This window comes from Hipposideros armiger, unplaced genomic scaffold (genome assembly GCF_001890085.2).
Source record: "Hipposideros armiger isolate ML-2016 unplaced genomic scaffold, ASM189008v1 scaffold_687, whole genome shotgun sequence".
NCBI lineage: Eukaryota > Metazoa > Chordata > Mammalia > Chiroptera > Hipposideridae > Hipposideros > Hipposideros armiger.
In genome coordinates this window covers 571,695-581,958 of record NW_017732037.1, presented here as the reverse complement: position 1 = coordinate 581,958, position 10,264 = coordinate 571,695, and the positions used below count along the sequence as shown (strand labels likewise).

General features: G+C 49.9%; 2 protein-coding genes across 5 annotated transcripts; one reads left to right on the top strand and one right to left on the bottom strand.

Moving 5' to 3' along the window:
* Positions 1–9: 9 nt before the first annotated feature.
* DXO (decapping exoribonuclease) lies at positions 10–2,507 on the bottom strand. Of its 2 annotated transcripts, none has more exons than XM_019626637.1 (7): positions 2,098–2,507; positions 1,511–1,911; positions 1,103–1,338; positions 797–1,016; positions 535–670; positions 304–398; positions 10–217 (listed from the first exon to the last, which is right to left on the bottom strand). In XM_019626637.1, the coding sequence occupies exons 2-7, from the start codon at positions 1,864–1,866 to the stop codon at positions 67–69; spliced, it is 1,194 nt and encodes a 397-aa protein (XP_019482182.1). In that variant the 5' UTR covers positions 1,867–1,911; positions 2,098–2,507; the 3' UTR covers positions 10–66. The 2 variants fall into 2 exon arrangements, with proteins under 2 accessions (XP_019482182.1, XP_019482183.1); XM_019626638.1 differs by having other exon boundaries at positions 1,511–1,872.
* A 1-nt stretch (position 2,508) lies between these two features.
* On the top strand, positions 2,509–9,915 carry WHR1 (winged helix repair factor 1). 3 transcript variants are annotated; one of them, XM_019626642.1, is made up of 7 exons: positions 2,509–2,708; positions 2,847–2,983; positions 7,686–7,781; positions 8,067–8,206; positions 8,988–9,085; positions 9,188–9,335; positions 9,505–9,915. In XM_019626642.1, the coding sequence occupies exons 1-7, from the start codon at positions 2,609–2,611 to the stop codon at positions 9,548–9,550; spliced, it is 765 nt and encodes a 254-aa protein (XP_019482187.1). In that variant the 5' UTR covers positions 2,509–2,608; the 3' UTR covers positions 9,551–9,915. The 3 variants fall into 3 exon arrangements, with proteins under 3 accessions (XP_019482187.1, XP_019482186.1, XP_019482188.1); XM_019626641.1 differs by having other exon boundaries at positions 2,826–2,983; XM_019626643.1 differs by lacking the exons at positions 2,509–2,708; positions 2,847–2,983 and adding an exon at positions 3,040–3,290.
* The last annotated feature ends 349 nt before the right edge of the window (positions 9,916–10,264 follow it).

Below are 10,264 nucleotides of genomic sequence, written 5' to 3'. Positions count from 1 at the left end.
AAAGAGAACTACACAGAAATAGACCTTTATCTATGCACGGAGATAGGACTAGCCCCCACTGCAGCATCAGTTCTTTGGGGAGGGTGTCTTGGGGGGTGATAGGAGATCCTGGGTCATGGCTTCCACATACCACGTGGGCAGGAAGGCATGGGGTGCATCTCGGTGTACAGACACTGTGACTGGGCTGCCAGGCTCCCAGGAGAAGAGGTGGACAAGCCTGAGGGGAAGATGGAGTCACTAGTTGAGGGCTGGAGGCTGATCTTTTGGGACCCAGAGGGGAGGGGGCAGAGCTGAATGCCTCACCTGGGGTCATCCTGGACAACTGTATTCTGGGCAAAGCTAAGGAAAGCGGCACAGAAGTTCATGCATACGGAGGGGTTCCAGCCGTCACGGTCATTCTGGAGAGGGCAGAGGAGAAGGCAGCGACGAGTGAGGGTGAGGGTAGGAGACAAGGAAGGTGTAGCTGCAGCCCTGGACAACGGACCTGTGGTCTTGGTGTGGCGGGTAGTGGGTGCTGTGACACCATTGCCTTACCCTGACATGTTCAAACATCTGCATGGTGGGAAAGGTCTTGAGGGAACAGACGAAACCCTCCGGGGTACGGAAGCCAGCGACAACATTTGGGACTCCCGGGAGGAACGACTGAGCCCACCACTTCAGGAGCTTGTGTCTGTCAGGAAAGGCGAGGCGTCAGTGTCAGTGGGACCCTACTTCCACTCTCCAGCCTCCTCCTCTTCCCCCAAATCCCTTTCCCAGCTGTCAGTTCTAGGCTGTCACCCTGTCCCTCCCCCCAAACCTGTAGAAGCTCCTCCATTGGCCAGGGCTGTGCATCTCCTTGGAGGTCTTGAGCTCCACATAACAGGTGGGGGGCTGTGGGGATGCAGCCTGGGGGTCTGTGCAGTCTACCTCCCCTGCGAAGAGCAGAGGGTGGTTTCCCAGGCGGCTGCGTAGCACAGAGCAGAAGGCCACGTTGGTATTAACCTCCCCGGAGGGGTCCGGGGAGCCTCCAGGTTTGTCTGCACAAGGAGAGAAGCAGCAGCAGGGGTAGCGGTTCTGCCTCCGGGGAAGGGGGAGGGCGCTACAGAGCAGGGGCAACTCTCACCTGCACACATGTACTGCTCGAACTTGTACCCCATGTACGTAAGCTCCCGAAGGAGGGGTGGCCGGGCGAGCCTCTGAGCCCGAGCAGCCAGCGTTTCTACCTCACTCAGGTACAGTGTCCCCTGGAACCGGGAGGCCGCCAGCTGCCAGCCGTCCTGCTGCTCGTACGGTGTAGTCAGCAGTTTTGTCAGGTGCCCCCGCCACGTTACTATGGCCCCTGCCAGCCAGCCTGGACCCCTGAGAGGGAGGAGTTAGAGGCTGAAGGTCTGACAACAAGCATCAGCTCAGATGGCTTCCCCAAAGAACAGCCCAAGCTCCTTCTAAGGACTGAACGCCCTCCAGCTTTGGCTCTCCTAATTTTAAGGGACAGGTGCAAGTCTCTCCATCTCGTGTGCTCTGCTCTGCTCACCCCTCCAGCTGGCCTCGGTGCTCCAGGAGCCAGCGCAGCAGGTGGTCAAGGCCCTCTCGGACCTCCTCATCCCGGGGCTGGTATCGATTGGGGTATCCATCTCTGAGGTCAAAGTTGGGGCCCTGACCGTTGGTTGGGGGTGGGCTGTAGTAGCGCAAAGCTCGGGCATCTCCATGGTACTGGCGTTCGGCGTCCAGGGAGAAGTAGCCCAGTTGGGAAGGGCGCCGGTAAAAAGGAAAGGGCCCAGAGTAGAGGACAGCGTCTGTGGGCAGTGAGGATGGTGGGTGGGACAGTTTATTCCGAGGCTCAGCTACTTCTATCTTCCCAGCTCCTCTCTTGGTCCCTCTGGGCTCCATGAGGTCCTGAGAGGTGGGGGAAAGTTCCCCTTTTATAGAGGAGGCCTGGAGAAGGGGGACCCAGGGTCAGAACTAAGAAAGCCTCGGGATGGCCTTGAAACACGCAGGCCCCAGCCCCGCAAACAGAACCATGGCCAGGTGCACCCACAACCTCTCCCCTTGATTCCCTCCGCTCCCCGATTTTCCCAAGGCGGTGAAGGGTGTTTGGGCTCAGATCAAGGATCTGGGTACCTCTAAGCCTGTCAACCTTTACTTCCACCTCCGCAGAGCTATGACGTCACGACACGTACACCAGAAGTCGAAGAGGGATGCAAAAGTGGTTTTCTGCTCTCGATGACGCAATCATTCAGCGACAGTGGCAGGCAAACCCCTTGGGGGCGTGGGGTGGCGTGGGGGGGGGCGGGGGAGGGTTGCGCTCTGCACCTGGGGCTTGATCGCAACGCAGCCCTCAGCGCCCCGCGGCACGGCCAGGCGGGCCGTGAGAACTCCTCGAGGGAAGGCAGACGAACAGCATTGGCCGCGGGGCCTCAGCCGGCCCGGGAGGAGCTGTGATCCACATCGGCGCCGCCCCTCCCAGCCAGGGTCCGAGAGAGGACGAGTGGACGCCACTTTCGTCACCGCGTCGTCCAAATTACACTGAGCTGACTGGTCTCCGAGACGTCACTGCTTCGCGCCGGAAGCCTCTTTTCGTGATCTCTTCCTCAACACCTACCCCTTCCCGGGCCCCCCAAGTTCGCGGGACATGAGCCGGAAGAGGCAGCGCCTGGTCCCGGAGACCTTGGGACTGAAGAGGCGGCGGGAACTAGGGCATGCAGAGGCAGATCCTTTGAGGGGCGAGGCAGGTAACCATGGCAACCCCGGGGCGAGGCTCCAGACCCCAGTCCGAGTGGCCTCGCCTCCCGTCACCCTAGATATTGGGAGAACGGCGCCCCCTTAGTTGTCCGCCCCTCCCACCCCAGTGACCAGGTGTCTCCGCCCAGGGTCGGCGCGCGCGGCAGTCGCGGAACTGGTGCGGCTGTTCCCGCGAGGCCTGTTCGAAGACACGCTGCCGCCCATCGCGCTCAGGAGCCAGGTGTACAGCCTTGTGCCCGACCGGACGGCAGCTGACCGACAGCTGGTGAGGGGCGTCGGAGCCACGGACCCAAGCAGCACTTAGACCCTCAGTCGGTCCGTCAGCCATTCTGCCATTCAGCAAGCGTTAGGTCTTTCTGGGCCAGGCACTGCGGTGCCACGGAGAGTGCTACAGACCTGTTAAAAGACCCTCAAGGCAGCAGGGAGCATGCCAAATCATGGTGGTGGAAGAGCGAAGCTTGGGGGAAACTGAGTCATTGGGCATGGTTGGAGCCTACAGCACTGGGAACGCAGGCAGACGTCAGATTACAACAGGCCTTGTGCATCAACGTTTCCGTTTTACACTGAAGGCGGTGAGCTGGTCGAGTATGTTAAACAGGAGAAGAAACGATTTGTTGGGTGGCTTGGAAGTAGTGAGATGAGGCAGGGCGATTAATTAGGAAGATACTGAGAACTGGTGAAGGCCTAAATTAGGGCAGTGTAGTAGCGGGGAGAGGCTTGGTGAAGGTGAGGGATGTGGGAAGTGGGAAGAGGCAGGAATCCAGGATAACTCAGATTTTCCGGATGAACAGACTGAGTGGTTTGTGGAGTGAATAGAGTAGGAGCACACCGAGTTGTTGGGGGGCAGAAATGATGTGTTTAATTTTGTACTAGTTGAGTTGAAGGTGCTTGTGGAGCATCCAAAGGCAGATGTGTAGTAGACAGTTGGATATGAGGGTTTGATGGGAATTCTGGGTCAGGGATGTAGAACTGCAAGTTACCGAGATGTGAGGAGTGGTTCAGTCTGTGGATGTGGGGCGAGGCCGGGTAGCAAGAGTGATTTTTGACTTTTACAAACTTTAGGAGATAATGAAAGCTATGGCTCTCTTTCCAGAAAAAAATGCATATATGCCATATATATACAAGGTACATGTACAATTTTGGGGTGAAGGTGTTTCACAGATCCTCTGAGGCGCAATGTTAAGGACATCAGGTTTACAGTTAAAGATAATAGGGCCAAATCCACAGCTGGGAGATACCAACATTTAAGGCAGTGTTTCTCAGAGTATGTCCTGAGTTCTGCCAGTATCAGAATTACCTGGGCAGCTTCTTTAAAAATACACATTCGTGGGACTCATTCAGGTTAATGACTGAAGATCTCTTGGGTTAGGACCTGGGAACCTACATTTTTTAACTACTCCAAGTGATTGTTTTGTTTTTGTTTTTTTTAGCTGAGCCATCCTGCCATCTGTTGGCAGCTGCTCAGCTTGGGCTGGGACTCGAACCGCTGTTGCTCAGAGCTCGCACTCTTGAGTGAGCTCTTAACCAACTGAGCCACTCGGCCGGCCCTCCAAGTCATTCTTTTTTTTTTTTTTAAGATTTTATTGGGGAATTGGGGGGAGGGGAACAGACAGGTAGACAAATTGCTGTTTTGTTCTTCAGTCTAGTTGTGACGGACGTCGCTTCACTGGCCCATGTTAGTATGATCATTGTGCTCTTCCCGGGTGAGGCAATCGGTCGCTGGTCGTTGGTTGGCCGCTCACAGCTGCTCCAGGTAGCTCACACCTGTTGCCGGCCACTCACACTGGCTGCCAGCCACTCAGGTAGCTCACAGCAGCCCACTGCAGCCCTTCTGCAGCCTACGCCGCCACCGGCGACTCACAGCAGCCCAGCTCCAGGTCGAGCTGTTGTTCATCATCTTAGCTGTAGAGGGCGAGCGTCACTGGCCCTCGATGTGGGATCCGAACCGCAGCCCTGCTGCTCAGAGCTGGTGCTCCCAAGCGAGCTCTTAGCCAGCTGAGTCACTCGGCCGGCCCTCCAAGTGATTCTTAATGTGCCATAAGAATCCACAATGTAAGAGGAAAGGAAAGGAAAAGGAGTCTGTGAAGGAACTGCCAGAGTTAGGGGGAACCCAGGAAGAATCCTATTGTGAAAGAAATTTTCAAGAAGGTGGAGTAGTTGGAGATGTTAGAACTCATGATTGAGGGTAGTGGTCTGTGAAGAGGTCAAGAAAAATATCCCAAATCTATCCATTGGGTTTAGCAGGTAGAAGGTTAATACAGCAACCTGTCAGGAAGAAGAGGGAAGAATAGGAAGATGGAGACCGGCTCCAGTCTCGTGAGGAAACAAGTCAGGTGGAACCACTCCTCATACAGTATTTGTTGTTTTTAATCTACTGGTGTTAGCCTAAATAAAAACAAAAACAAAACTTTGAAAATTGGCACAAAAGAAAGTATAAACATGTACACACACAATTTAAAGAATGTTTACAAAGCAAATACCCACTTAACTACCACCCAAGTCAGACTGTAGAACATGGCCACCATACCACATACATCTCTCTTGGATCAAAATGCCTTGTGTCCCTGGGAGGTAACTACTATGTGACTGGTATTATAATCATTCTTTTGGTTTTCTTTATGCTATCTACTTGTATGTGTTTATCCATAAATAACACAGCTTACTTTTACCCATTTTTTGAACTTGATATTAACAAAATCATACTCTGTATTTATATCTTGTTTCATTAGATGAATATTTTTGAGATTCTTCCAAGTTGCATGTAGCTATACTTAATTCATTTTTATAGATTTCTGTTTCCTGAATCTTATCACCCTATTTTGTCCATTCTCATGGAAGAAATTGTATTTTTCTAGGAATTTGTTGATTTCATCTAAATTTTCAAATTCAGTAGTATAAAGTTTACAATCTCATTTTATCATTTGTAGAATTTGTAGTGATGACCTTTTTTGCAGTCTTCATATTGGTTATCTGTGCTTTTTCTAGGTTTCTCCTTAACTTTTTGGATAGTCTCACCAGTAGCTTATCAATGTTAATAGCCTTTCAAAGAATTAATGTTTAGCACTGTGGCTCTGTTGTGTACATGTTTTCTGTTTCTGTTAATCTGTTCCCCTCTACTGTTGGGTTTATTTTACTTTTTTTTATTATTATTAATTTTAATCCTCTCTTCTTTTTTCTTTTTAATTAAAATTTATTGGGGTGACATGGTTAGTAAAATTACACAGGTTTCAAGTGTACAATTCTGTAATACATCATCTGCATATCACATTGTGTGTTCACCACCAAGAGTCAGTTCTCCTTCCATCACCATATAGTTGACCCCCTCTCATCTTCTAATAGATGCATGTCAGCCTGTTAACTTTCTGCTAGTATTGAAATTTATCTGTCTATCTCCCAAGTTTTGGTATATATTTTCATTATCATTTCATTTCAAAATATCTTCTAATTTCCTTTTTTATTTTTTTCTTTGATTCATTGGGTTAATTAGAGATGTATGTCTTAATTTCTAAACATTTTCTTGTTACCTTGTTACTGATTTCTGGCATAAATGATATTGTGGCCAGAGAACATATACAATATAATTTCAGTCATTTGAAACTTTTTGAGACTTGCTTTGTGCTATGTGGCCAGTTTTGCTAAATATTCTATGTATATTTGAAAAGAATATGCATTATTCAGATATTAACTTATTAGTAATGAGTTATTATTGAAGTCTTCTCTTTTTTCACAGATTATTTTTTCTGTTCTATGAGTTAATGAAAATTGGATTAATATATATCAGTGACTGTGGATTTGTTATTGTCTCTTTAAATAGTCCCCCTACCTTATCTCTTCATTCCTCCTGGGACTCCAGTTAAACATACATTGGACCTTCTCTTTTTAAGTCTCTTAGCCTCTTGTTTGCATTTTCAGTCTTTTTAACTGTCTTTATTCCGGTTAATCTTTTTTTTTTTATCTGTCTTACAGATTAGTAGCTTTTTATTTAGCTGTGCCTTAATTCATTAAACCCATACACCAAGTTCTTTTTTTTTTTTTTAAGATTTTATTGGGGAATTGGGGGAGGGGAACAGACAAGTTGCTGTCCTTTTGTTCTTCAGTCTAGTTGTGGAGGATGTCGCTTCACTGGCCCATGCCATACACCAGGTTCTTAATTGCACTTGCCTAATTTTTCAGTTCTAGAATTTCTGCTTGGATTTTTTCAAATCCATTATGTCAGTTTTTAGAATTTCCTGCTGAAATTTTCTTTCATGACTTTTATTTATTTTAGTATTATATAGTTTTTTTTTAATAGTCTGTTTTTGATAATTCCATGAAAACATCTCTTTTGGGGTCTATTTCTATTGTCTGTTTCTTTTGAATTTGTTTCCTTGTGTGCCCAGTTATTTTTGGCTGCTGGACAGGTTTTCCTAAATCATCAAATGTCCTCCATGTCCCAATTACTTGTATGAATTCTGTGTTCACTTAGATTTTATATTAGTCTGGTAATTCCTTGTTATTTTATGAGCTCTTTAATGCTTAACATTTTTTAAATAATATTTTATTCAGCATTTTAATTAATTTTCAGCAGGTGGGTTCATTCTTTATGTATTCCTGGAAACAGGGCCCAGGTTGATTTTTATTTGTTTTAAATATTTTATCCAATATGCTTCTACCTTCCCCTACCCAAAATTCCTTCAGAGTAGGGCCCGTGTCTTAATCACTATTTTATCTTAGTGTCTGGCATATGATTGGTCTTAGAAAATGTACATTGATTGTTTGACAGACCACAGATGAGATGGGTGGGTGGGTGACTAATTGGAAAAGACTATTTGGTGATCCACCTGATTCTTTTCCCACAGTTTTTCCTTTACTTAGAGAAAAACTCCCCAATGCTGGCAAATAAAATCTCCCTGCCCCAAAGTGCCCAGAGTGTAGCCGAGCATCTCACCCTGACACCCTTCTTTTTACTCTCGTCTTTCTGTGGACAGAAGGCACTTCAAGAACAGGGGGAGATCAGAGTCATCCAGCTGGGCTTCGACTTGGATGCCCATGGGATCATCTTCACTGAGGACTACAGGACCAGAGTGCGTGTTACTGTGTGTTGGGGGCGAGGGGCAGGCAGGGAAATTGGGGAAAGGAAATCAAAAGAAAAGAGACAACTCCTCTGCCCCACATCTCACAGAGGGCACAGGGCTCTGGTAAGTAGTAATATGGGGGAGGGGAGAGGAGGAGGAGGAAGAAAAGCATGAGAGCTGGAAGGACCTAAAAAGGAGGGAGTCTGCCTCCCATGAGCAGAGACATGTTGTCCTGGGGAAAGAGGTTGCTGGAGGCAGGAGGGGCCCGACCTCATCTCTCACCTCTGGTTCCAGGTCCTCAAGGCCTGTGATGGCCGATCCTATGCTGGGGCAGTGCAGAAGTTTCTGTCTTCAGTGCTTCCGGCCTGTGGGGACCTTAGCTTCCAGCAGGACCAGATGACACAGACCTTTGGCTTCAGGGACACAGAGATCACGTGAGACTTGGGGGACCAACCAGATAGGCACCGGCACCTCCTTGCCTCCCTGCCATGTAGCCTTGTCCTTTTCCTTTTGCTGAACCTGCCAAGAAGGCTGACTCATCTTTTTAGTAAAATGACCTAAATCTGTATGCCTCCCCCAAGAGAGGAGGCCTGTCTTACCTGGGGCCTTGGAAAGAGCCCTGGATTAAAATTCAGGAGATCTGGGTAGCTAACCCAATGTTACAGAGACCAAGAGAATAGAGAATGTTGGGAGCTGTCATGCCCCTAAAGCACTCACGTTCAAAAGAACACCACTCACTAGGCAGGAGCTAAATCAAAATCCCAGTCCAGGGGCTGTGTCTGGCTCAGGCTGTACTTCGTAACCCACGGTGTGTGTGAAAGCGCTTGATGAACTTCTTTTCAGTAAAATATGGGAGACGCCCTGGTGAAGTGTTAGGCACTGGCAGGAGCACAGGAGAAAGACCCCTATTTCTTCCCTGGGGGTGGGACTGAGCTTGTGTCAGGGCATGTGGTCAGGGAGGGCTTTGGAGAGCAGTTTTAGTGAACAAGTAATAGTAGCAGGAAAAGAAGGAGTGGGGGAGGGCAGTCAGGTAGGCTGACGGATCGCAGGGGCTGGCTCTGGCAGCCTGCTGTGAGCGAGCGGAGGAGGTGGGGGGAGTGGGCGTCGTCTCCAGCCCCTCTGCGTGCCCATGTTTCTGGAGACATTGGCGGGTAGGGAGGAAAGAGGATTCTCAGAGCCAAGGCCTCATTTCTCCTGGCTTCCCACCCCACTTAGGCAGCTGGTGAACGCCGGAGTCCTCACTGTCCGAGATGCTGGGAGTTGGTGGCTAGCTGTGCCCGGAGCTGGGAGATTCATTAAGTATTTTGTTAAAGGTATCCTGACTGCATCTCAAGGCCCCAGCCCCTCAAAAACACTTTGATGGCTCTGGCCTGCAGGCCTCACCTTTCCCCACTCCTGTGCCATGTCTCCTTCAGGGCGTCAGGCTGTCCTCGGCATGGTGCGGAAGGCCAAGTACCGGGAGCTACTCCTGTCGGAGCTTCTGGGCCGGCGGCCACCTGCCGCGGTGCAACTCGGCCTTGCCTACCACGTGCACGACCTCATTGGGGCCCAGCTGGTGGACTGGTGAGCCATGCCCCCAACTCTGGTGGTGACAGAGCAGCGACCATGGTGGGGTGCACTCTTGCTTCATTCACTAGGGAGGCCCAGCTCCTGTCCCCTCTGGCCGAGCTCTGAGTCCCCCTAGACCTTGGGCCTACGTGTCTGGCTTCAGTCGTGTCTTTGTTTTGCACAGTGTCTCCACCACTTCTGGAACCCTCCTGCGCCTGCCAGAGACGTGAGGATTCTACTTGTTGCATGCCTCCCCAGAGGGGGTGAGAGGGGCCCAGGGTCACCTTGGGAAAGCTTGGGGCCAGGATGAGTGTTGGGCTTGTGACCATGCAAACAAAGGGTCAGACGTGACTGCTGCTGTTTACCTGGGACCTGAGCCAGTGGTGGGGTTTGGGCAATACTTCTCCGCCCTTCCATGGAAATGGAGCCAGAAACTGCCAAGGCCATGGCTGCTGCCTATCGTGCAGCAAGGCGCTGCCGTTAACTGTCTTGGGACAGGAAGGTGTGGTTTCCGGGGAGCCGGTGAGGGAGGGCAGGGCACTCTTCACTACATGTTGGGTTGAAACTGCCAAATAAAGTACTTTTGCCAGTGCTATTTTCTGGGTGTCTTTTGTCTAATGTGATGTGTGGGGCCTCATTTGGGATAGAGGTGAAGCACACTTGGGCCTGAAAAGGGGACGTTTGAAGCCGGCTCTGCCTGTGGACTGATAAGGGTGTGCCTGAGCTCCTAAACCACGGAATTTCTGTCATGGCCTGCAAAAAGCCAAGGCCTATTGTAGTTAGTTTTTCTGGGGGTTACAGTAAAAGACCAGTGTCTCAGTATCTTGTTTTGTTAGGGCCTTAACAAATAAGCCCCTTGTCAGCAACCATGTGCTACACCCACACACAGCATGTGTGTACACATTTATGCACCCAGATAGGCCCAGACAGGAGGTGCCCAGGGC

Bases quoted from the DNA above. Each gene is read 5' to 3' on its own strand.
- DXO (XM_019626637.1), bottom strand. From the start codon at position 1,866: ATGGAGCCCAGAGGGACCAAGAGAGGAGCTGGGAAGATAGAAGTAGCT. The intron at 671-796 runs GTTTGGGGGGAG...CTTTCCTGACAG, and splicing joins CAATGGAGGAGCTTCTACAG to ACACAAGCTCCTGAAGTGGT. The intron at 399-534 runs GTAAGGCAATGG...TGCCCTCTCCAG, and splicing joins AGATGTTTGAACATGTCAGG to AATGACCGTGACGGCTGGAA.
- WHR1 (XM_019626641.1), top strand. From the start codon at position 2,609: ATGAGCCGGAAGAGGCAGCGCCTGGTCCCGGAGACCTTGGGACTGAAG. The intron at 2,709-2,825 runs GTAACCATGGCA...CTCCCACCCCAG, and splicing joins TCCTTTGAGGGGCGAGGCAG to TGACCAGGTGTCTCCGCCCA. The intron at 7,782-8,066 runs GTGCGTGTTACT...CTCTGGTTCCAG, and splicing joins CTGAGGACTACAGGACCAGA to GTCCTCAAGGCCTGTGATGG.